This window comes from Suricata suricatta, chromosome 13 (genome assembly GCF_006229205.1).
Source record: "Suricata suricatta isolate VVHF042 chromosome 13, meerkat_22Aug2017_6uvM2_HiC, whole genome shotgun sequence".
NCBI lineage: Eukaryota > Metazoa > Chordata > Mammalia > Carnivora > Herpestidae > Suricata > Suricata suricatta.
Window position 1 is genome coordinate 67,830,905 of NC_043712.1, and position 26,703 is coordinate 67,857,607.

General features: G+C 43.2%; 1 protein-coding gene across 1 annotated transcript in view; it reads left to right on the top strand.

Moving 5' to 3' along the window:
* RASEF (RAS and EF-hand domain containing) overlaps positions 1-13,121 on the top strand; it is a 73,623-nt gene extending 60,502 nt beyond the window's left edge. The window contains exons 17-19 of the mRNA XM_029919675.1: positions 2,353-2,472; positions 5,075-5,151; positions 12,022-13,121. Of these exons, the coding sequence (XP_029775535.1) occupies positions 2,353-2,472; positions 5,075-5,151; positions 12,022-12,127 (303 nt within the window). The 3' untranslated portion in view covers positions 12,128-13,121. The remainder of the gene's footprint in view (positions 1-2,352; positions 2,473-5,074; positions 5,152-12,021) is intronic.
* The last annotated feature ends 13,582 nt before the right edge of the window (positions 13,122-26,703 follow it).

Consider the following 26,703-nt stretch of genomic DNA (forward strand, 5'->3'; position numbering starts at 1 on the left):
TCAAGGAAAGGAGGCCCAAGGGCAAGGTCAGCCAGTGTTAAAACGGCCCTTAGTGACCAGCCACAGCATGTGCCAGGACCCTGTAATTTGCCATAATTTGCTAAGCGCTGACACATGATAAGTGACCTCTTTAGCTCTTTGGATCACCTTTCAGAGGCTCTGAAAAGGATGAAAACTGTATTCAAGATGAATTCTTGAATTTGTAATGGGGAAAAATTAGATACCACTTGACATTGGACTTTCACCTTCAGAAAAAAAAAGCATGATAAAACTTTGCCGTGGCTCACCTTTTCTAATTTGAGGAAATTCTATAGGGACAGTTTATTTATTTATTTAAATGTTTATTTTTGACAGAGAGAAAGAGAGAGAGAGAGAGAGAGAGAGAGAGAGAGAGCGAGTGAGCAAGCAGGGGAGGGGCAGAGAGAGACAGAGGACCCAAAGTGGATATGAAGCAGGCTCAGTAGAGCATCTGATGTGGGGCTTGAACTCAGGAACCATGAGATCGTGAACTGAGCCGAAGTTGGCCACTTACCTAACTGAGCCACCAAGCACCTCCGATAGGGACAGTTTATATGGCCACTATAAATATGGGTAGAAACTCAGATTGTGATTGTTGGAGTAAGCCAGAGCATTGTAGTAGAACTTCAGTGGTGAACAGACTCTCTGAATTAGTAACGAATACACTTTGATAAAAAACCGCTGGGTTACAAAATCATGCGGTAAAATTAGGAATAAAAAAATTCTGACCATTTACTTACCTGTCATGAATAATGTATTGATTGAATATTTGGGTGAAAGTTGGATGTGAGAAGTGAGATCTCTTCCTGAGTTTTGCGCATTCGAGAGCATTTTGGGAGTGCCTCCTTTGTGCACATACTGTTCTAGAGCCTGCAGTGTATCCATTAATAAACAAAGAGCCCTGACCTTACAGAGCTTCACTCTATAGGGGAAACAACAAGCAATAAATACGTAAAATAAATAGAATGATGGAAAATAACAAATGTTATAGGAACAAGAAGGGGGCAGGGGAAAGGGCCTGATGGTGAGGCATGGGACCGCAGGTGGTGTGGTCAGCGGGGCCTCACTGGAAGGTGATGTTTGAGTCCAGACTGAAGGAGTTGCCGGTCATTACTGAAATGACTGAGAAGTCATTTGGATGCTTGGGTTCCTGGCTTACTGAAGTGAATATTTGTTCAATGGCTCCCAAATGGTGCCCCCTGGGAACCTGAGCAGTTTGCCCAAGAAACACAGTTAACCCGTTAGTGGAGGGGGCACGTAGGGAGGGCCTTTCGTTTCCTTTCCTCCTTTGCTGTCACCGCACTCTGGTGCCCTCAGCTGGAGGAAAACGGTCTGAAGACAAAGGAAGTCAGGTATAACGTCATCACTTTTAATGCTCATTTCTCCATCCCGTGACCGGCATGGCGGCAAACTGAAAGAACACCTGGTGTCTTAGCCACTGCAGAGGGCACCTTCCCCGTGCCTCAGTCAGGGCTTCCACTTCTCACACTTAGGAACCAGAACCCTGTGTTTTTGTGCCAGTTGGGTCCTCTTCCTCTGTTCTCATCAGCGCCTGCTGAGGTGGGGTGTGCTCTTACTAACTCCTTCATTTTACCTGTGGGGACACCGAGGCAGAAACGTGTAGAGATTTGCCTGATTTCACACATCCCGTGGGCAGTCTGGCGGTGGGAGTGGGGGCCTCAGACCCAGCTCTGCTTCTCCCATTTCCCGCTCCGCCAGCTCCGGCGTGGTCCTGGGCAGTGGTAGGGTTTGCGTAAGTTGATTTGGGAGCATTATCCTTACAATCGATTCCTTTGAATGATTGGTAATTGGACTCCTCATAAGAAAAATGTTGACCTTCTAGAACCTTCGTATTTTGCTTTTGTGGTAAACCAGACAGCGGTGGATGTGGAACTCTCAGGCTCTGTTTTTATCCAGTTATGGCCGAGGGATTTCCTGTGTCTTTTGAGATAACGAAGTTGACTGGTCATCACTGATCCTTGGCATGAAAGTGGCTGAAAATGGTGTGGGCGCCACAGCCAAATGTAATTCATGGTCATGCCTCTTGAGTTTGTACTTGTTTGTACGGTGGCAGGGGTGATGGGGCGCCTTGGGACGGTGTCCCCGGCCGTTGCAAGTTCTTATTTAGCCTCTCTGAATTTCGGTGTTCTCACTTGGCAATGGGAAGGAGTTTGGCTGTTTTTAGAGATACTTTGAAGCCTAAAGATGGCCCCTCTATGTCACGTGGCCTCCGAGGGGCATCTGGAGAATGGAATCTTGCTGTCGCTATTGCTGCTCTTGTCAGTGGACCACGTTTGGTGTTTGACGAGCACACCATTTCTTTCTTTACGGCAGGATGCATCCCAGGAGAGCATTCCTATCATGTTGGTAGGAAACAAGGCTGATCTTCGTGACACTGCTGCAGCAGAGGGACAAAAGTGTGTCCCAGGATACTTTGGAGAAAAGCTGGCCATGGTAAGGGTAAAAGTGGGTCTCTTGGGAAAGATCTTAGAAGTTCATGAGCTTTGCATCAATGACCCTTCACTTTTGTCTGTTTGCTTTAAGAGGTTCTTTTGCAAACCTCCATCCTTTAAAAAAATGTTTTAAATGTTTATTTAGAGAGTGTGAGTGGGGGAAGGGCAGAGAGAGAGGGGGACAGAATCCGAAGCAGGCTCCAGGCTCTGGCCTGACAGCACAGAGCCCAATGCAGGGCTCGAACTCATGAGCCATGAGATCATGACCTGAGCTGAAGTCAGATGCTTAACTAACTGACTGAGCCACCCAGGCGCCCCGAACCTCCATCCTTTTTGATGGGGCTCCTGTCATTACTCAGGCAGAACTCCACCCGCCTCCCTTTAATGGATGTAGTTGTAGCAAGGATTAAATCTCTCAAGGAGGTAAAATGCTCCCTTGGTCATTTTCCCCCAGTGGAGAACATTGACACAGAAGTGCCAGAATCATTCTGCCTTCCTCCTCACTCTCCGCCGGTTCCTGGCCTCTTCTAGTTCTGGAATGAATCCATGTCAAGGAAGAAGAATGGTGTCCTATTTAGAAAACATGGTTGAGTTCCAGAGGTTTACTGTGCCAAAGGGCAGTGTGTCACTTGGGTGGAAGAGAATTGAGAAACTTGTTTTTTCTTCTCTAAGATTTATGCTTTGTTGAATAGTCTAAAATTATTTTTGGTTATGCACTCGTATAGAGGATGGAGCTCATGTCTGTCCAGCCTGTTTACCATGGGCAGTATTTATTCTCTCTCCATTATTACCTGTGTGTGAGAATGCTCCAGGGCCCACTCATGCCCTGTCTTTCCCCAACAAGGAATCAGAGGTGCCTCGGGTTGGATAATTTCATGCCCTCACAGTCTGATACTGTGATCATTGTTGTCTGTCATGCCCACCGGGGAAGGGGCGCTCTCCAGCATGGACACATGGACTTGAACAATGAATCTCAGTGTCGCTTTTTTCAGTTGGAAAGTCTTTCTTGATTTAAATCTTGGAACTGTGAACCAAGCACGCTAAACCTCAGAACTAGGCAGTGAAATACACAGGGGATTCATTCAACACACGCTTAATTGTGTCCACTTAATTGTGTGCTCAGCAGAGACTAGAGCACAAAGCAGACGGTCCTTGTGTTCATGTAGTTTATTTCTGGGGGAAATTTACCTAAAACTTACATAATCCGCCTGCCACGTTGTCCCATGTTGTCCCATGTTGTCCCACGCACCCCCTGAAGAGCGCATCATTCCCGGCCCCGTGCCAGGTCAATTCCCACCTCACAGTTTCGGAGTTCCCAAGGTTTGCTCACCTGTGTACCTTGTGACTCTTACCCCTGTGCGCCCTCAACAGCAGTCTCTATTTCACCCCTAACATCCTAGCTCTAGCCCTCAGCAGCAGCACTACCCAGTCCCACTAGAAATTCAGTTACATTAATCTCATGGTTTTTACAGACTTTCTGTGGATTCGGGGGCTCATGGCTGAAGGTCCCACTGTGGAGTAGACTCTTTCCCTGTCATGTCGTTCTCTGTGTCCATGCTCCAGAGCAGCCATTACATCCTCCCCTTGTCCCACACAGGACAGTGTCAGCCACACCCAGGCCTTTCCTAAGGGAAACTGTCTCCAGGCAAAGACACAAAAATAACTTCATCCATTACACTCGTGGCCAGTGCAGTATAGGAAAATCACAGAAGGCTGTGAGATTCATAATAGCAAGACCTAACAGCGACTTGTCAGGGTGAGAGAACACTGAATCGTAACTTCAAGGGAGCATTATCTGAAAACCCAAAAGGGAGGTAGGAGTCAGCCTGGAGAAGGGGTTTGATGGGGGAAGGGCATAACACAGGTAAGGGAAATAGCAGGTGCAAAGGTCCTGAGGTAGGAGAGAATTTAGAACATGGGAGAAACAGAGGGAAGGTCAGGATATTTGGAGCATAATGAGTGAGGGAAGAATGTGGCATATGAAGCTAGGAGGTGGGCTGGGACCGCATTGTCAGATGTGGTGAAGCATCTGAGCATTACTTGAAGAGGAAGGGGAGGCATAGAAAGGTTTGGAGCGGGAGAGTGATATGATCATGATCGTATACATAACTGCTGTGAGGTTTAAAAATAGAGGCCTAGAAGATGTCCATTGGTTTTAGCAACACGTTGCTGAATCATGATAGGAAAAGATGATAGTGTGAAGGGATGCGTGATAGCTACTGGCCCAGGGGACACGTACTTTGGATGGACATTTAATTCATGAGGAGTGCCTTAAGCTATCATTTTTCCCTCTCAGATGATCTGACAGAGAACATTTGTAGCAAGTGTGATAGGACTGTGGGAAGTAAGAACCTTAAAACATGAAATTGTGTACTGTGCTTACTTTTAAGGCAAAATAAAAATCCTCTGACTAGAAACTGTTTCTGGTGTCACTAGCCTCAAATCCACCATTCTTTAAAGCATCAAAACTCTGAATCCAGTTTCTTAGCTATTAGCATCCTCAACAGGAGAGTATTTTTATTTTATTTGTTGGTTTTAAAAGCTAAAATTCCAGGACACCTAAGAAAAGACTTCATTTAATTGTGCGTATTTCTTTTCTCCAGAACTACGGGGCATTATTCTGTGAAACCAGTGCCAAAGATGGCTCGAACGTGGTGGAAGCCGTTCTCCATCTCGCTCGGTAAAGTGCTGCCTTGTATCTGGAAACCTGGAAATGTGACTGAATTTTCGTGTAGTCGGTGCCTGTGTCGGATGTCTTGACCATGCCATGAATACACACTGGGACACACGGTCTTGTAGTTGGTCGTGGTTAGCGAAACAGTGGCACATGGATTTTATAAAAACTGGTATGGCTGCCCATGCGCTGTGAACATTGACAAAGCACCTCTACTGCCAAACAAAGCAGGTGTATCTGAGGTGTCCTTGACATTTCTGCAAAATGTCACTGCAAAGCTAATAGTTGACTTGTATGAATCATTTCCAGGAACTAGATTTTAAACACAAGAGACTATTATGAAATTAACTATCTATTATGACATTTTCCTGGGTGAAGGGGGAAAAAAAAACCTCAACAATGCAAATGATCTATCATGCCAGTTGGAAGCACTTTGTTAAAATTATTACTCAGATAATTACTAAGCTAAGGCAATGGTGTTAATAATAAATAACATTTTGGAATGTAGATTAGAATGAAAATTACATCATTGAGGGACTGGGATATCAGTGTGAGTGTTTTAATCCTTGGAGTAAATTTAATTTTTAGGAAATAACAACATCATCTGTTAGATCTATCTTTCTGCCTGGTTTTCTTCCACAAATGAAAAAGGGGAGTCTTTACTGGCCGAAAGGAATTAAATATCCAAAAGGAAATAGAAAGGAAAGGAAAAAAAGAAAAGAAGGTATACATTAACAAAGTTCAGCCAGTGATCTTTAATTACTGACAAAACAAAGCCATAATTTTAGTGTAGTTTGTATGGATTTTTTTCCTGATGATTTGTGAGGTTTTACAAGAATCTTTAAAAAAATTTTTTAATGTTTTAATTTATTGTTTTTGAGAGACAGAGAGAGACAGAGCACAAGCTGGAGAGGGGCAGAGTGAGAGGGAGACACAGAATCTGAAGCAGGCTCCAGGCTCTGAGCTGTTGGCACAGAGCCTGGCTCAGGGCTTGAACCTACCAACCATGACATCATGACCTGAGCCGAAGTCAGATGCCTAACTGATTGAGCCGCCCGTGCGCCCCTACAAGAATCTTAATTTTAGAAGGATGGTTGGCTTGCTAGTATACATTGACAAGTAAAATACTTGGCAGTTTTTTAAGTGCTGCTGTTTTATTGATGACTTGGTGTTTATAGTGGTTCCGAGATGTGTAGACTAGGGCCTTGGGCAAGGTCCCTGCCCTCACTTGAGAGGATCAGGAAATGAGCCCCAGGACTTTTTATTTATTTATTTATGTTTAATTTTTATTTTTTAAGTAGTTTATTGTCAAATTGGTTTCCATACAACACCCAGTGCTCTTCCCCACAAGTGCCCTCCTCCATCACCACCACCTCTTTTTCCCCCTCCCCCTCCCCTTCAACCCTCAGTTCCTTTTCAGTATTCAATAAGGACTTTTTTTTTAAAGAATGTTTATTTATTTATCTTGAGAGAGAGAGAGAGAGAGAGAGAGAGTATGCGCAGGCACACACATGGTGATGCGGGTGGAGAGAGGCAGGAGAGGAGACAGAGAGAGAGAGAGAGAGCGAGCATCCTAAGCATGCTCCCCACTGTCAGCATGGAGCCTGATGTGGGGCTCAATCTCATGAACCATGAGACCAAGACCTGAGCCAAATATCAAGAGTCAGATGCTTAAGTGACTGAGCCACTCAGGTGCCCCAGGAAGTAAGCCCCGGGACTTTAAATGGCCTGTCTTTGAAAATTAACTCCTTTGCTATCAGTGCTAGAGAGAGCACCACCTGCCCCACACGCTGGAAGTCATCTTTGTTTAAAGCAAAAACAGCGCTAACTTTGAGTGTGACCTAGAACAGGTTAGAAAACAGGTAAACATTTAAACGTGTAGATTCTGTGGTATTACTTGGTTTTCTGCCTTGTGATTCATAGGGAGAATCGTGGGCTAGTATTATAATTGTGAAACAGGAGCCCAAGTAAAATCTTCTTAAGTCAGGTGAAATAAGGGACTCCGTGCACCTGTGTGTGCGTAGGGGCCACCAGCCGTTTTGACCAAAGAAGGCTCACTCAGTAGAGGTGGTGAGAGATTCAGTGAAATGCACGGAAGACGGAGTCATTGCTGAATTGGTGGTCGTGCTGGTGTTTCACCGCAGTGTGCCGGGGCTACCAGGGTGGAGGTGACCGCTTGCTGGGCTTGATGGGTGTGGGGGGCTCCCTTGGCTTCAGCAGCAGGGAGGAAAGGAGGCTGTATGTCAGGCCCCCTGCGAGGCTATTGTTTGCTGCCCAGCTTCTTGGGAGACTGTATTGTCAGGAGGCCCAGAGTCCAATCTTAAATCGCCCCTGAACAGCCGTCGTGTCGGACGAGTCCCTGTCTCCCTCTCGGCCTTCCTCATTTGTAAAACGAGGGAGGGGCCTGGAGGAAACGACACCCCAGATCCTTTCGGTTCTGTCTGTGGTTCTATGTACAATAGCCAGTACTCCCCTGAGTCCTTAATCACTATTCAATGCTGAATTGTCTTACAGGGTCATATTAAAGTTAAATGACTCCAAATTGCCACAGTCACACCCACAATGCAGAATCGACTCCCTTTATTACATTGTAAAGATGGGAGGGGCTGCGAGCCGCCTGTACCTTCTTCCCCATCCTTTCCTGCCCAGCGCCCTGTTTACCATGGAAACTACATGGTAGTTTATACAGTCGTGTGTGTCTTCACTTCGAACACCTGTGTGCAGAGGCATTTTGATAATGAGGTCACTTCTCGTGAAGTTCGTTTATTGTTGTTACTACTGCATTATGGCCTGGTGTGAGGCCTCTGGTTAAGTTACATTAGCGGTGTGTTAAATGTGAAAATTATAAGTAAAACAAACAGGTAAAGACTTTAATTTGCTTTAAATCCTGCCTTCAGATTTGCTCTTCAAAGTGCTTAATGTCTTGAAATGGCAGAGTCGCCACAGGTGAAATTATCATTTTTTAAAGTTTTTCATCCTTCAGAAAGCTACGTATCATCCAAAACATGTCACATTCTCGGTTTGGATCTCATAAGATAATTCCCATTGTGGCCCTTTCACAGTATGTCATGTCTTAAAATGTGTACTAGAAGAGTTTATGGATTTGCACTGTCTGAAAACAGAATTCTGTTTTGAAAGGAGGGCATAACACTCGAAATTTCTGGTACTGCTTTTTCTGGAAATCTCTCAGTCCCGGGAAAAGTTTCTCCTAGAAATGCAGTTTCCCTGTAGTGCTGATGGGACATCTGTCACAATCATTGTCCCTTCTTGGCAGGTGAATTTGCCATCACCAGGACCACAAGCTTTAGACATTTTGCACTAGATTCAAGTTCCAGGGGCATTTAATTGATCAATGTCTTGAAATTGGAAAACACACACACACACACACACACACACACACACACACACACACACACACACACACACACACCCCTTAGGCTGTTATTACCAGTGTAGCCCAGGAGCTGAGCCCATGGATGTAGATCCATCCAGGAGACTGAGTCACCTCAAATGCAGCTGTTAAGCATGTGGTGGGTTTTGGGGAGATAGTCTACTTTTCCCAGCCTTATCCCTGTTGTAGGGGCTTGGAATATCTTTCTGATTTTAAAGTGGGATGTGCCTGCATTTATGGTGGATTTAAGAAACCTGAAGGCCAGATGAACGATGTGGGTACATGTCTTTCCTCCTTAATATTTGCTTTCAGGTTCCATAATGTCTGCGTTATGAGAGCACTCAGCCCATGGAGGCCCATACATGGTTCAGGAGAGATATCAAGGAAATAAATATAAGACAGGCCATGCAATTTAACATGAGAGGAAGAGGGGCGTGTGGGTGGCTCAGTTGGTTGAGCATCCTACTTCAGCTCAGGTCATGATCTCATGGTTCATGAGTTCAAGCCCCACACTGGGCTCTGTGCTGACAGCTTCAGATTCTGTGTCTCCCTCTCTCTGCCCCTCCCTGGCTGGTGCACTGTCTCTTTCTCTCTCTCTCTCTCACTCAAAAAAAAAAAAACAATAACATGAGAGGAAGAAAAGGGGAAACATGATCAGGCAGCCAGATGACTGTAGCCGATAGAGGCCCTTGGAACGCCCAGAAGGGAGATGTGCGTTCCAGCCCCAGCCCCGTGTCTCCTCCAGCTTCCTGACCAAAGGGCAATTTCTTAACCTTTGTTTTGCCTTTGTTTCCTCATAAGATGCTATGATTATTATACGCATTGTTCAGATCAGAAAACGGAGAACTAGAATGCCTGATCAACTTGCTCAAAGTGACACAGCTCCTAAGTGGCATCCTTGGGACTTGCCACCATGAATCTGAAGCACTTCAGTGTTGGCAGCCTCAGGCTAGCATTCCACATCTCTTCTTCACTCTCTCCCCACTTAATCTTCTATCCCCAGGGTTTCTAGAACTGTCTTTAGCTGGTGACTTTCACTTTCTGTATTTTTAACCTCCACCTCTTTTTAAAATTCAATAAGCACATCCCCAACCCATCGGCGAGTGGAAATTCCGAAGGCATGACTGTATCCAGCATGTCCAAACCCTCACAGCCCGGCCTCACCTACCTTTCTGTTGGCATCTATCTTCTAAAGGAGTGATGATCTGTAGACACAGTCGAACTTTATTTCTAGTTGTGGCCAAGCTCTTTTATGTCTCCTTGCGCTTATGCGTGCTGCTCCCCACACCTGGAATCTCCTTTCCTCACTAGCTGAAGGCCAATCCCTATGCTTTCGAGAGATCCCTCCAGTGTCAAAGTGTCCACGAATCGCCATCTGCAAGAAGCCTTCCTTCCCTGCAGGCCAGCACGACTGTAGTATACCCTTCCCCGCATCGCACTGTGTATGGGTGTTAGCAGCTCTCTAGGGTGGGGGGCCTCGTGATGATTTGTTTAGACTGTCTCCCCCTCAAGCTTACAAAGAGAGTCCCCTAGCTTGTTGAATGACCAAATGTCTGAGATGACGCAGCTGGAAGTTGTGTTAGTTTCCTGTTGTTGCTGTAGCGAACTCCCACAGACGTAGTCCCTTAAGCAGTGTGAATCGATCATGTTCCGGTTCTGGAGATCAGCAGTCTGAAGTGAGTCTCGTGGGCTGTTCTAGGTTGGCTCGTGTTTCTTCCTTCTTTTCTGGAGTCTTTGTTTCCTCACCTGTGGAGAGAGGATAACAGTACTCACCTGTCAACCTGTCAGGTTGTGTGTGAATGTACATGAAATAAGAAAAATGTGAAAATGTAAAGCACAGCATTTATTAGCTGGCCTTCAGCAAGAGTTAATTTCTCCCTCTTTTTTTCTTCTGCTGAGGTATCCTCTTTCCGCTTCACAGTATAGTGGTTTTCAAAAGTTAGCACATCTGAGCACCTTCTGGAGTTATGTTTGCCAATTTGGACCTTCTGGAAGTGTGGCCCAAATTAAGATGTGCTATAGGTATTAAGTATAAAAATTGTAAAATACTTCATTACTATTTGTGTTGATAATAGACACTGAAATTATAATATATTTGCTATACTCATTTAAATATAATATATTAGTAAAATTCAATTTATATGTTTCTTTTTACATCTTTTAATGTGGTCACTAATACATTTAAAATTACATATGTGGATTATATTCTATATCTATTGAAGTATGTTGCTGTACTAGGAATACGCCAGTCCTTAGTGGTTTCGGTTATATGCCACTCCTTAACCAAAATGTACTTGCCTAAAACAACTACCACTGTTTATTGAAATTACCGTAAGTGACTGGATCTCAGCTGGAAGGTTCCCCACCTGCTCTCACTTGGGGTGTCTTGTGCATTTTCAGTCAGATGGCCGCTGGGCTTTGGCTCAGGCTGGATGTCTGCCACCAGGGTGCACATCCTTGTGGCCATGCATCCCCAGGGTCACTCTGCTGGCCCTCTGCCCTGTAGGACGCTGGACTTACTAAGTGGCAGCTCAGAGCCGCCTTATGAACGCCTGGCTTGGAGTGCCAGCCCACCATTTCCTCTGCATTCTGTTGATCTGAGCAGTCACAGAGCCAGGACTGATGGAAAGAGAGAGCCCGTGGTGGGGGCTCCCCAGTCATGATTGGGAGCCCTGGGCACTGATGAGGAAGGTGGAATCATTTGGAGCCTCTTGGGGATGAGCTGTCACAGTCAAGATTGCCATTCGGGGTCTTGTCTCAGGTGGGACTTCAGGGTCCCTGCATATTTCACAAGCCTCCCCGGAAATACACATGGAAGGATGCCTCCCTGGGAGGCTGTCTCAAGATCTTACAGATCTTTTGTCACTGTTGCCTGTAGCCGTTAATTCTAAGAGAAATTTAGGAAGAGGCAAAAAGGAAGAATTTTTTTTCCTTGATTTTAACTTAAACATTCATCACTACCTCCACGATCATGTATAATTGAAGAATGATGATAAAGTCACCATTGTTTTCGTGAAGGTCAGTGAGCATGAGTCAGGGATGGAAGGCAGGTTCCAGAGTATTAAGGAGTGAGCTGTGCATGCGGGAGACTGTAAAGCATGTGACACCACAGGAGAGAGCAAGAGTAGGCTGTGTGTGTGTGTTTGTGCACGCACCTGTGCACGTGTGTGTGCCTGCCTTGTGCACGAGTGAGTGTAGCCTGGTGCTCTGAGTGCAGCTCTGGGTCTCCTCCAGCTGCCTGAATGAAGGGAACTATCCTCACCTTTTTTTTTTTTTTTTTTTTGCCTTCATTCCCTCATATATAAAGACAGTCAGTACTCATGGAGCATTTATCACAGGTCTGGGTGGCACACAGCAAGCACTCCGCATGTTTTCATTTCCACAGAGCCATTTGTGGTTGGCTTTTGTGCCTCGATAATTCATTTTCTCTCTCTTTCTCTCTGTCTCTCTTCCTTCCCTTGCCCCTCCCCTGCCCCTCCCTGCAGGGAAGTGAAAAAACGAACTGATGAAGATGACAGCAAATCCATTACCAATCTGAGCGGGACCAGTTCCAAAAAGTCAACCCAGATGAAGAACTGTTGCACTAGTTAAATCCCAAACACCCTTGGCCTCTGAAGCCCCAGAGTGCTGACTTGCTGTGACCTGTTCGCGTTTTGCAGAGCTGTGCATCCTACGGACGCTGCCGTGAGGAAAGTTACAGTGTGGGAGTCTCAGTTGTGCCCTTAGATCCCTCTGGAGCCCTGGCTCTTTGCTGTGTTTCCATGAATGATCTGGGCCTCCGGTTCAATATACTTGTCGTGTCCTTGCAGAGTCTCAAAAGATCATGTATAAAAAGTGATAAAAAAAAAAAAGTCGCCTGCTCAGATCAAAGCTGTGGAAGAAGCTGACATAATTAGAGTCACATGGTAGCTGCCTTTGTAGATAATCCATGACACGTATTTCAAATATTCGATGCCAGAGTACTAGTAAAAGGGACTTACCAGCCTAGCTCTACTGCTAACTAGCCTGTGGCCTGAGACCTGTCAGCGACCCACTGTTAGATCTGTTTCTTCATCTGTAAAATAAGCAGCTTAGCCTTGCGGGCCTTGACCTCTCGGACTCTGTGCACTGGAAGGAGCAGGAAGGAGCCGCTGCTGGCCTGCAGTTAATAAGGACTCTCTCTGTTGGTTTTACTTTTTAAATATTGGGGATACTGATTTTTCTCATTTCTGAAACAACAGAACTTAATTGAGAAAAAAAATGGTAATGTGCTAGGCTCCGGTGGAGACAGAAAAATCTATTTTTTATATATATATAAAGAAAAAACATTTTAGTGACAAAAAGTTAGACAAAACCAGGGTACTGTAGTCTCAGAATACTTACAAAGTCCATGGTTTAGATTCAATGTTAAAAATTCTGATGAAAACTTAGGAGTCCACATACTTACTAAAAGTGCAATGCCCAGGAACATTGTCACTCTTCACTTAAAAATATATACTGGCAAGTCATGGCCATGGGTTGGGGACAGGCAGGAGCTGGGAGTGACTGCTAATGGGTATGTGGTTTCCTTGGGGGATAAGAATGTTCTGGAATTACATTGTGATTATGGTTGTACAACTCTGTGAATATACAAAATAACACTAAATTATTTACTTTAAAGATGGCTGAAGTTTATGGTACAGGAATTCTATCTCATTAAAAAAAAACACTACCACTTGAAACAATTTAACATTTTGCCAAATGAAAATGAGCCTGCTTGATTCACACCTTCCCATGGTTTACAAACATCTCCAATACAGTGCAAATCCCTAACTCCCTAGTAGCCAGCAATCGATTTCTGAAGTAACGAACAGTGAAAGAAATGTATGTGTGGTTTTGGAAACTCAGCTCTTCAAAAGAGGAATTGTCCTTAGGAATGGGAAGTCTGAGTCCCTTGTTGAATGTGACTGGCTACTGCTCCTCACCAAAAGCGTGATTGACCTTGCTCTCCTTCTAGAACCTGCGGTGCATCCCAGATTTCCCCACCAGAATGTCCCTAACAGCTGAGGGGGTTGACACCTGATCTCAGAGGAACCTGGTTTTTGCTGGTTATTTTTCAGTGGTCTTGAACCAATTAAGTTATTCCCAGCCAGACGTTTGAACTTACCTTGGTTTGTATAGGTTCAGTTTCCAAGTCGGCTGCTGAAGAAAACTTAAAGAATAGCGGTTATTTATTGTATTATATGAGCTAGTGTTCCTTTTTGTTGAATTAAAAGAATTCCATATAGCAGTTTTTCTCCTGTTTATGATTTTTATGATCAAATCTTACATTCCCTAGCTTCATTTTTTTAAATGAAATCTGACCAGATATGTTACACAGATTATAAATAGCCACAGCATCCTTTAGCTTTGAAAAGCATGCCTTCTCTCTGTTGACATCTAGGGTTACTTATTTTTTTTCAATGGAAAGTTTGATCTATCTCCAGCAACTGTACCGTGCATTGCTGTTTTGTGGTTTTGGTGGCAGAAAAAGTTTATATTTTTGACCAAAAAGAAAGCCTTGCTTATAGAGTATTGTCAAATGGAATGGGGCCGGGGGAGGAGGTGGTTGTTTTGGGACTATAGTGAGATGTAAATTTGGACACTGCTCTTTGGCTCTGTGGCATCTTTTGGAGCCCAGGTTAGAAAGGATCTGTGTTGACATAGGAGACACATGTTCAGGTGTTTGGTGCAGTTGCACAAAACTGTGTTAATATATATGTAATTGTGTTGCCTTTATTTATTTTCCCCAAAAGTGTCTCTCTGTGTTTGATGGTCTGCACAAAGAGTATACCTTTGATACAGAAGTATTATCTGGGCTTTCGCCTCTGGATTGTATGTCTAGTATGCCCATTGATTTGGAGATTACACAAGCACCTTTGATAGACAAAGCAATCATCTTTATTTGAACCAAGATAAATATTGTGGCAACAAAATCCAAATTAGAGACTTACAGCTCTGGTGAGCAATCTTGTTTAAAGAAAAGCTACTTGAAAGCTCTTTCAGCTGCATTGGTGGGAAATCATAATTATTACCGACATTTGATTTCATGAAGGTGTTCTCAAAGTTATAGTATATTTTTGATAAGAAAAATATTTAATGTTTTTAACCTAGACTTACTGTGACACATTTGCATAGTCCTGTGCAACTAACTCATCTTGACTCAATTTTTCCTTTGAGAGCTTTTAAAACCACAATTATATTATGCTTCTTTTTTATGCATCCTGACACATTGGATAATATTTTAATTTCATGGAAAAGAATGTTGGATAAGGAGACATTTTTCACTGTTAACTTTCAGCCTCATGCATTTCCATAATTTATTTTTTCCACTTGCTGCTTTATATGACATATGTGACATTTGATTATTTAATACCAAATGTGATTTGCATAAACCCAAGTCACACAACCCTCTTGCTGAAGATAAAATTGAGGTTAAAAGATAAAGATTTATTTTCACATTTGTACAGTGATCGGCTTCAGAGTGAAGGCTTTTGTGGGCTTTTATTGTATATGTGTGTAAGAAATTTCATATGTATATATTAAGTAGGCCTGTGGGTACTGAATAATTGTTTCATGATTTTGATTTATATGGTTTACATTTTCATAGTATCGGCCGTATTTCGTTTATACTGTTTATTTCTCTTCAAACCATTAATAATTATACCATAAAGTATAATTTTTATAGCAATGCAAATGTCTAAGGAACCACAAATATTTTCTGCACTGTGAATTCAATAAAGCACGCTTCTGTTGGCCTTTGGGGTGCTTGCCTCAGCTTGACTGCAGGCATCCCTAAGTGACTTTAATTCTAGGATGTGCCTCCATGAAATGCCTCTAAGACACTTGCCTTTTCTGGCCTAGGCAGCCGGCTGGTTGGAGAAGAGAGTGAACACGTGGTTTATTTGGTGCTGCAGCACAGCCACGCCACCTTGGCCGCTGGGGCAGCACCTCGACCAGCTGGGAGTGTGGCAGCCAGGAATTGGGAGGCTTTGCAGGAAATTTTCAGGGCGTGTTCTGGCCCTCCTCATGACCTCTGACACCCATTCTGCTCCTTCCGTTTCCCACACTGCCTAGCCAACGCCTGCCTGTCCTTGGGTTTTAGTGGAAACATCACTTCCTTCAGGAGGTCTTCCCTCTGAACCCCTACAATAGGATGAGGCTGCCTGGCCTCACTTGTGTAGTGTCCTTGGAAGTGATCAGCATCCTTATTGCCCTTATACTTGTTTAACTAGACACCTGCCCAGAGTCTGGAGCCCTTTGCTGCTGCCTCCCTTCTGCTGTATGCAGTGCTTAAATAGGGAAACAAATAGTTAACTGTAAATAAGGCAGGTTTTGCAAAGAGTTTCTGCAGATGTACACAGATGCATGTACAGAGTAGTCATGGACAGTGTGATCAAGAGGCAACATATTTTAATTTTTAAGTATTTTCAGAGGGAGAGGGAGTGCAAGCTAGCTAGAGGGAGAGAGGGAGAATCTTAAGCAGCCTCCACACTCAGCATGGAGCCAGAAGCAGGGCTCGATCCTTCGATTCTGGGATCATGGCCTGAGCCCCCTAGGAGCCCCAAGGCAGCATATTTTAATGCCATAGGTCGGAGCCCTGCAGCCAGCCTCGCATACCTACTAGTGGGGTAACTGTAACCAAGGGACTTAACCTCTGTGTACATCAGCTGTTTCTTTGATAAAATAGGGATAAAAGTACTGTTCTCACGGGATGTTATGAAGACTAAGTGACTTAATGTATATAAAGGGCTTGGGATACTACCTGGCACTTTGATCACCCTCGATTTAAAAAGTTTTGAGGGGTGCCTAAGTGGCTTAGTGGGTTAAGTGTCTGACTCTTGGTTTCAGCTTATGTCCTACTCTCACAGGTTCATGAGATGGAGCCCCGTGTCAGGCTCTTCACTGCTTGAGATTTTCTGTCTCCTTTTCTCTCTGCCCCTCGCCTGCTAGTTTTCTCTCTCCCCTCTCTCTCTCTCTTAAAATTAAACATTAAAAAATTTTGCCAGATTACTTGGGGAATAGGGCATTGTAGAGGACTCACTTTGACATAAGTTTATTGATTACTTCCCATATATATTCTTGGCGTTTCGATGGACCTGAAGTTGGGTGTCAGAGGGGAGAGTCTATTGTGTAGATGGATTGAAAGGGGAGGAAATCATTGAGAGAAAAATGAAGGTCTGAAAATTAGAGTGGAAAATTGTGAATGGAGTCCTTTTAGGTCTGGAACCTCCATTTATTAAAGTCTAATTGGATCAAAAAGTTAAAGGGATGGAGAAAATGACAGAGCTGTCATTGAGACTGTGAATCTGAATGACAGTAGACATGGTGGTGGGTAATGGGGTTCTCAAACGAATTAGAAATTACTCTTTATGTTTATACCAGGACAGGTAGCCCGTTGAGAAGGATCTCTGATGGAGATACCCAAATGTCCACAAGATGGGAATTCATCCCCAGGAAAGCATATTGTTTTGCAAGCTTTAAAGTAAAAATAACATCTTTTCTTTCCAGACCTAGATGTTAAGCTATGTTTACATAGCTGAAAATGGAAAATAGGCAAAAATGCTTCAACTTAAAATTTCAGGGTAAGGCAAATTTTCAAATGCAAAATTCTAGAAATAGTTACTCAGTTTCCTTTATTTTTTTTTTCTGCATCTGTGTATCAGGTTTATTTGTGAATTTGTATTTCTTAAATTTCTGTAGAATGAGGATTTCGTTGCAAGGTCCTTTCACTTGTGGCCTCTAGGCTGGCAGTCCACAAGCCACATCTCATAGCATTTGACATACACTTTTGTAGAGTTTCTCACTGTCCTTAGGATTTTGGCTTTCTGGAAGTTGTTCCATGCAGGCTTTCTGGCACATCTTCCCATTGCTGTGCAGTAAGGCAGAACTCAAGCTGGATAAAGATCCCTTCAGGGGATATGTTATGAATAATTCCAGTGTGGGTTTAGGAGTTTATTTATTTATTTATTTATTGACAGAAAGAGCCTGTGTGAGTGGGGGAGGGGCAGAGAGAGATGGAGAGTGAGAATCTCAAGCAGGCTCATGCTCGGCATGGAGCCTGACATGAGGCTCGATCTTATGATTGTAAGATCATGACCTGAGCATGTATCTCAAGAATTGGACGCTTAACCAACTGAGCCACTCAGGTGCCTCAGGAGTTTTTTAATTCCACAACTATCTTCTTTTCTTCATTAGTCATTCCAGAAACATGTTTTTGCCTCTTAGATAAAATCTAAAGACTTTACATGATCTCTACGTCTCTCTGTGCTTTTGGCTCCTACCAGTTCGTTCACTATGATTCTAGATTCTGGAGATATAGAGAGGGTAAGATAGACTCTGAAGCAGATTACATTCTGGTGGGGCTTGATGAAAAATTTGTAAACAAAAAAAGAAGATCCATGTTCTGCTTCCTCCTCACCTTTCTCTACTCCAGAGTCTACCTTTGGGCACAGGAATGTCTGTTCTCAGATATGCCATGCCCTCTCACCCCCATCCTTTACTCAGGCTCTGCTTTCTGCTTGGAGAACCATCTGGTCATGTCCATTCGCCTACCCAGTTCCTGTTCACACTGCTTGTCTCTGTTCCTCCTGGCAGCTATGCCTGACCCTCAAGTCCAAGCCCAAGCCTCTCCTCCATGATGTCTCCATGCAGCAATGATCAGCTGACCTGTGCACCTGGCACATTGGATGATTTCAGCCTCCTGCAGCCCTTTAAACTTGACTGAGTCTAGGTAACCTTTCTCCACCTTGGATGTACACTTGAGCAGGTTCATGGCTCTTCTGGATCAGAGTCTCAACTTTCTTATGCCATGGATTCCTCTGAAGACCAGAAACCCCTCAGAATAATGTTTCTAAATGAATAAAATACAGAGGATTATAAAGGAAACCAATGCTATTGAAAGACTATCCCCAAGATACTTAAAAATTTTTGTGATAATATGGTATTTATCTTCCTTTATTGGCACAAAATCTGGTGGCAGATCCAGTAGTCATGAAAGCAAACTGTGCTGTGATGTAGTCATGAAAGCAAACTATTTTGAGACATGTGCACTGCTCTAGAGTAAATTATGAACATCTGTGATTTTGTGGACAGTGCAGTCACAGGTACCAACAATACTACTGCATTTTTCATCACCAGCATTTTATATGATGAGAATTCCATAACATAATCAAAACTCCAAGTTCGCTTCAGTGGCATTAATTTTCTCTCTGCTCCAGCCCAGGCCTGCTTCAGCCTGGAATCCTGACATGGAAAGGGGCTTTGTTGCCCCTGTAGGTTCCACACCCGTGATGTACTACTTACCACTGAATCACTCCCTTAAGGTCCAGCAAGGAAAGCATGATATTTACAACATGGATACTTTTGCATATTAGGATAAATCTCACAAAAGAAAAAGTATGCACATCACCAGCCTTTTTTGGCCATCCAGTGTGCTAAAGTTGAGGGATAAAATGGGCCCCTTGTAGGAATGTGTTGGAGCCCACCTTCTGCCTCATAACTGCAGCTGTGAAACTAGCCTGATTTGATGATTCCTCTTAAAGCCATGAATGCTGACTGAAGAAGTAAGGAAGGCCTAATGCCCTCAAAATAAAGGCAAAAATAAAGCAAATTGACAGCAAAACCTCCACAAGTCAGCATATGGTGCAGAAGATGGAGGATAAGACTGGGGTAGGAATCGGAAATATTGAATGTTTCCTGGGGTGAGATAGCATATAAATTCTCCATTCTCTAAAATCCCATTAAACTAGAGTCATATAGATTTTCTCTAAAAGAGAGTTAGACCCACAAGGACAGAAGACTGTTACAACAAAATTGTGAAGCTGCAAAGTAGATGGAAAATTGGGAACTGAATCAAAAACCTAAGGAAGCTGAATCTTTTTTTTTAAAGGTTCATTTTTTTTTTTTTTAGAGAGAGGAATAGAGAGTGAGCAGGGGAGGGGCAGAGAGAGGGAGAGAGAGTATCCCAAGCAGGCTCCACACTGTCAGCACAGAGCTGGATGGGGGACTAGAACCCACGATCTGTGAGATCGTGACCTGATTTGAAATCAAGAGTTGAACACTTAACCAACTGAGCCAGCCAGGTGCCTTCGGAAGCTGAATCCTAAACCTGTAGTGGGAGAGAGCTGCAAATATTCTGGGTTTACACTGTGAATTTCCCCAAAGGCTGAGGAGCTAGGGCAGCAGATATCTCTGTAACTGGTGTTTGGAGGAAAGGTGGGGTGAAAGTTTGAGAAGCAGTTCTATCTTCAAGTATTCTTTCATGCTATGCTGCTACTACCCAGACCAACATCTGGGGATATATTTTCTAAATTGGGGGATGGGTTCCAGGCACAGTTGAGTGTTGGTACTATTAAAAAAAAACGGGGAATTAAGTGACAATATACATTCTGGGTGCTCAGTGCTAAAAGTCAATATTCCCTATTCAGCTTTCAGGACACTGATACCTTTGTCTTCCTGAGATTGAAAGACTTTTCCAGCCAAGAGGGAAGACCTTAAGATACTTGCATCAGACATCTTTCCAATAAATATAACTCTCCTACCATCCTCCTACAGTAAAGTTCAAAGTTAGAAAGTAACTCCCCCACACTTTTTCATCAGGATTTTAGCTCCTCTGAATCCTCCAAGGATCACTGGTAATTGTGGAAAGTCTCCAGCATGGAAGATGAAGACCAACTAAGATAGAAAAATATCAAGTTGGGGGAGATAGAGCTCATATAGAGAAACGAAAAAACTATCATGAATATATTTAGAAGAGATAGACAAAACTATTGCAGCCATGAAACAAGAACAGGTTACTATCAATAAGGAACAAAGGTAAGCTCTTAGAAATTAAAAACATGGGAGCAGATGTACAAAAAAGTAAACAATATAGAGTTTGGAAGACAAATTCAAGGAGTCTTTCAAAAACACAGAAACCAGGAGAAGAAGGAAGTCCAATATCCAAAAATAGCTGTTCCACAAGGAGACATTAAAGAAAATAGAATTACATGGTAAAATAATTCAAGACAAATTTCTAGAACTGAAAGGCATGAGTTGCTAGATTGAAAAAGCTTATCAAACCCAGAAGAATGGGGGTGCTTGGGTGGCTCCGTCTGTTAAGCACCTTGGCTTGGGTCATAATCTCACAGTTCATGGGTTTGAGCCCCACATCAGGCTCTTTGCTGTCAGTCTGAAGCCTGCTTCTGATCTTCTATCTCCCTCTCTTTTTGCCCCTCCTCTGCTCAGGCTATCTCTCTCAAAAATAAATAAACATTAATAAATAAATAAAACCCAGAAGAATAGATGGAAATAAAGCACATTGTCATTTGAGCTCATTGCCCAGTGAAAAAATTCTCCAAGTTTGCAGAGAGGAAAAAAGAAATTAAGAAACAGGAATTAGAATGGCTATGCAGGGGCACCTGGGTGGCTCAGTCGGTTAGGTGTCCGGCTTCAGCTCAGGTCATGATCTCACGGTTCGTTAGTTCAAGCCCCGCATTGGGCTCTGTGCTGACTGCTCAGAGCCTGGAGCCTGCTTCAGATTCTGTATCTCCCTCTCTCTCTCTGACCCTCCCCTGCTTGAGCTGCCTCTCTCTGTCTCAAAAATAAATAAAAACCATTAAAAAATTTTTACAATGGCTATACATTTTCATCAGAATTACCAGAAGCAAAATGACAATGAAACAATGCCTTTAAATTTCCAAAGAAAATTGTTTCCAACTTGTAATTCTGTACCTAGCTAAACCATTAATAGAATGTCAGTACTAATGACATTTCAAGGTCTCAAAACCTTATATCTCATACATTATATACCCTTTTTAATGAAGCTTGAGGAGGACTTGCTCCAACAAAGGCAGAGTAAGTGACATGGAATACAGAAAATAAGACATCCAGCTAGGAGTGTCCAATCCCCACGGAGACAGACAGTGAAGGAAGGTCCCAGGCTGAGAGACTTAACCAGTTGCAGAGGATACTGGTCCAGATTAAAACAGCGTGACTTAGGAGAGCTGTCACCACTAAGTGCCATTACATCATCTTTTTATCTAAGGACAGAATGGCTGGGTAAGACTGGCCTTGATCCTCATTTCTGCTCTCCTGTCTTTGCTTTGTGCCAGTGAAATTTCTGCTTGTCCCTTCATGCCCTCTGCTTGGATTAGCTGCTCATTCTACCTCATAGGAGTATTCTGTTTTTACCTTTCCTAGGAGATGGTGGGAGGCCATAGGGAGCTAGAAAATAGAGTGGTAGACATTTGTCACTGTCTTTCCTACCAGCTGTCTGAACACCTTTCTTAACCAGGAATCCTACACCATGTGAACCTTAGTGGGAAGCAAAACTCCATACATACTGAGAGAAGTTGAAAGGAACAAATAGTCCCTGTCCCCATCCCTAAAGCTAGGGTGTAGGTATATAAGATGGACTTGGCTTATCCCTGCCTTCCTACTCACCTCAGTGCTCTAAAGGAATGATATAGACTTGAAGGCAGTTAAGAAACCATAGTGATGGACCCCAGACCCTCTGGGGCATGGCTGGACTCCCCAGGGCCTAGATTCCCTTGGTTTCTGCTTATCATCATAATCCACACTGGGTTCTTGTGCCTTCCTCTTAATTCTGTGTTTCCCATAACCTTTGGATAAGATCATTTTGTGCTAAGATTCAAAAATAAAAAAAGAACGTAAAATGCAATTAATCCATCTTTCTAGTTTCCTTACATATGGGATCTCTTAATTATTATTATTATTTTTTAATGCTTTCTATTTATTTTTGAGAGACAGAGAGAGACAGCGTGAGCAGGGGAGGGTCAGAGAGAGAGGGAGACACAGAATCTGAAGCAGGTTCCAGGCTCTGAGCGAGCTGTCAGCACAGAGCCCAACGCGGAGCTCGAACCCACGAACTGTGAGATCATGACCTGAGCCAAAGCCGGATGCTTAACCAACTGAGCCACCCAGGTGCCCTGACATTTCTTAATTTTGATCTCAAACTCCAAAATAATTTGTTAAAGGATTATGTCTGGTTTTTCTACTTGATGCGACATGTACTACTAACTTTACGACTTAAAAGAACACTAACTTATTATCTTATAATTCTGGAGGCCAGAAGTACAAAAACGGGTTTTATGGACAACAATCAAGCTGTGCACAGGATGTCATTCCCTTGAGAGGCTGTAGGGAAGGATCCATGCCTTGTCTTTTCCAGGTCCTGATGGCATTTCTTGGCTAATGGAATGGTGTCATTTGCACACCCCCTTCAACAATGACGTCATTGTAGCTTTTTCTTTCCTCTGGTTCTGACTGTCCTCCCCTGCTCTTTCCCCTGTAAGAGCTCTGTGATGACACTGAGATGGCCTGTATAACCCAGGATACTGTCTCCATCTCAGGATCATTAATCACATCTACAAAGGTCCCTTTGCCAATAAGGTGACATATTTGTAGGTTCTGTGACTCAGTGCTATGGTGGGCTATTATTCCATCTATTGCAACATCCATAATCATTTTGTACTATTATCTTTTTCTATTCACACTCTGCAAGTTATTAGGTGATGTAAATTTTATTTTATTATTTTAAAAATATATATATTTTTTACATTTATTTATTTTTGAAAGACAGAGTGAGACAGAGTGTGAGTGGAGGAGGAGCAGAGAGAGAAAGAGACACAGAATCTGAAGCAGGCTCCCGGCTCTGGGCAAACATTCAATTGTGAGATCATGACCTGAGCCAAAGTCAGATGTCTAACCAACTGAGCCACCCAGGCACCCCAGGGGATGTAAATTTTTAAAAAGAATACTATTGAATAGTTTTCCCCTTAATCTTTTGATTCTGAAAACCTGAATAAGTAGACAACCCCAAATTTTCACATTTTTAAAAACATGATGTATGTTGGCAATTTAAAAAAGGTTTCTAACTGCTCTTTGAAAACAGGAAATGAGCATTTATCACCTCATTATCTAAATGGTCACAACTTGACATAGAGTTGGCCAATTAAACATTTATACAGTACCTGTTAGGGAGAGTACTCTCTGAAAGTCTTGGCAGAAGAAAACCAAAACAAAACAAAGGTATGTGTTCCCTCTTTCTGAAGAACATATCATTTAGTTGACAAGATCAAAAAAGAGGCCATTTCATCAGCAACTGGAGGAAAGGGAGCCATTGAAAAATCCCAGCTGTATAGCAAGACAGAAAGTGCATTCCTATGGATTTCTCCATCAAACACTGGGTTGACGTGTACTGTGTCCCTGTTACCATTTCAGAGGCTGGGTGTAAACAGATAGGGCCCTCTGAGGAGTTTATAACTCCTGAGATTGTAGATTTGATGGAATTTCAGTGGGAACAGTGAACAAGCACACAGATGAATTATAAAAAACATATGGCACGTATAACTGATCATGTACAGATGGCCTATCTAACGAGTGCTAGTATCTATCCGAGAGTACCAATGGAGCATCAACCAGACCTGTGGTCCATTCTGAGTTGGGCAAGTTACAGAGAGAATGTATATTCCTTATTGCCAATAGGAAGACTCATATTTCCTAAGTGTTTACTGTGCTCTACAAGCTTTCTCATGTTTTCTCACGTTATCCTGGCAATAAAGTCCTATTTTAACAGATGAGGAAATGGGTTCAGGGCCTGAGTGAGAGAGCTAGGATTCCAACCCAGGTCTGTTTGAGTCCAGTACGGCTCCCTATCTCAGACAGTGTACGTCTTAAAGGTCACCCAAATTTATTGAGTCTAAAAACTCTTGGAGAAAAAAAATATCTCACAAAGAAGAACGAGAGAGAGAAGGAGACAGAAGGAGAGGAAGAGAAAGAATGAAAGAGCAAAAGAAAGAAAGAAAGAAAGAAAGAAAAAAAGAAAGAAAGAAAAGAGGAAGAAAGAAAGAAAATGAAAGAAAAGAAAAGGGTACAGGAACAGGACAAATTTTTCCTTTCTATTGTCCTGACTCACTGAGTTGAAGTGCCCAGAAGGACTGGATGACATTGTACTGTGGCTAATGTAATTCAAATTCAAGAAGCCAATTGAATGGCCTTTTCCCTGTGGCAGGCCAGGGCTCTTACGGTTCTTGTTTCAGAATGGGTATGCTTTGTAGTGGGTTTTTCTCCCAAAGTTTTCAGTATTGGAAGCTTTTAAGTTTTCCTAAGAACTGGTTCTTGATTTCAACTGGATACTGAGCAAAACAAACACTACCCTCTCTGCAGAACTAATCCAGTGAGTGGACCTCCAGGATAGAATTAATGCCATGCTGAGCAGATGTCTAGAGACTTTCTATTCTAAGCACTTTTGTAACCAAACCAGCATAAGTTCCCTCCTTGGTGAGTCAGAAATTGCACCAAGTGGAGCTGTAGCACAAAGAAGACTTTATTTGCAGCAAATAAGATCACAGGAGATGGGGAATGACTTCTAAAGCCGTGATTCCCCAAACAAAGGTGGGTGTTTTTCCTTTTATTTAGAGTTATGATGAATATTTAGATAGAGAAGCTTTGTCCTCATATGTAGAGGTGGGCAGAAAGTCGTGCGTGTGCCTTAGGGAAGCAAAGCCTATACACACATTGCATGTTATGTAAATGAGGTTTGTGCTCCTCTTTGGGTGGAGATTTCAGTATTATAATGAGGTATAGGTAGGTGTAGGGTCCTTTTAGAGGTCACTCCATGGCCCACCTGTGCAGGTCTGGGCCAGCTGGAGGGCTTGTCGGGGCAAGTTGCTATGGTGAGCAGTGGTTTCATCTTCCACCTGCCTCAGTTAAGAGATAAGCTGGAAGAAGAGCTTAAGGGAAAACATGGGATGAAGGTCAGTGAGTACAAGCAGGTGAGCAGTAAAGGTTGGGTCTTGGGGTCTAGCTGGTGACACTTTGTTTTTAGTTGGTGAGGTAACTGGTGTTCAGGGATAGCCTGTGGCTCTCTGTGTGGTTTCAGGTGGACTCAGAGCCCAGGTATCCCATCTTCAGGCCAACAGTTCAAGATACAACCCTTCTTCCTGCCTTTTAGGAATGGGACCTGAGAATTCTTTCCTTCCTCTTTTTTTCTCTACTTTCCTTGTCTGTTCTTTTCTCTTTTTGTTTCTCTTTTTCTCTTCCTTTCTTTTCTCTTTCCTCTCCTCTCCTTTGCCCTCCTCTCCTCCTACCCCTTCCTCTCTGTCCTCCCCTTCCCCTACCCTCTTCCCTCCCCTCCTCTCATTCCTTCCCTCCCTTCTTTTTTCTTCCTCTTTCTTTCTCTTTCTCTTTCTCTTTCTTTCTTTCTTTCTTTCTTTCTTTCTTTCTTTCTTTCTTTCTTTCTTTCTTTCTTTCTTTCTCCTTCCTTCCTTCCTTCCACCCTTCCTTCCTTCCTTCCTTCCTTCCTTCCTTCCTTCCTTCCTTCCTTCTGTTGGGTACAGAAGTGAGGGCACAAGGGGTGGGAGAGAAGGACAACTAAAGGCATATGCTCTGGTCACTGGTGACTCCCTGTTAGGCATATAAGTAAAATTCTTTTCCCCAAAAGCAAACAAGTAAACAGGACCCTAACCTACTATACTCTGGGTATTTAATGCAAAGTACTCATCATCAGATAGTTACCAAAAAAAAAAAAAAAAGCCTTGACTAGGCAAAGACTTGTAATGCCCAGATCACAATACCGTACCTCCAAAACCAGAGACCACCAGGGAGACCGAGTCATGCATGCAAACACAAAGGACTTTTATTTGGGCTTAAGCTCACCGGGCTTGAGCTCGGGCTCACAGACTTCACTAGCGCAGTGGATCCGTGCTGAGAGTCCCGAACAAGGTTTCGGGGTTTTTATGGGGTTTGGGAAGGGGGAGTTACAAGAAATTGTGACACAGGTACAGTGGTCCAGTCATTATTGTACAACAGCATGGGCAGCAACTTTAACTATACACATTGTTTAGAGTGTTTGTTACTTTTGGCGAGACCCAATTATAACATCTAGAGGACCTTTAAAATTAACCAATTACAGAGTGTGTCCAGGGTCTTGTTTGGCGACTAACGGGTTAACTTTAACATTAGACAACAGGATCCTATCTATAGTTTCCATCTACAGACCTCACCCACAAGAATGTAGAGGGTGGGTGCTGGTCTCTCCTGACTGAGTGTGGTGGAGGTGGTTCTTCTAGTGTGATTACTATGTAACTGCCAGATAGCCACTGGGTAACTGAAACTGAGGCCTTTTAGTTAAGAGGGGAAACTTAAAGCCTGTCATGGAGTCAGCC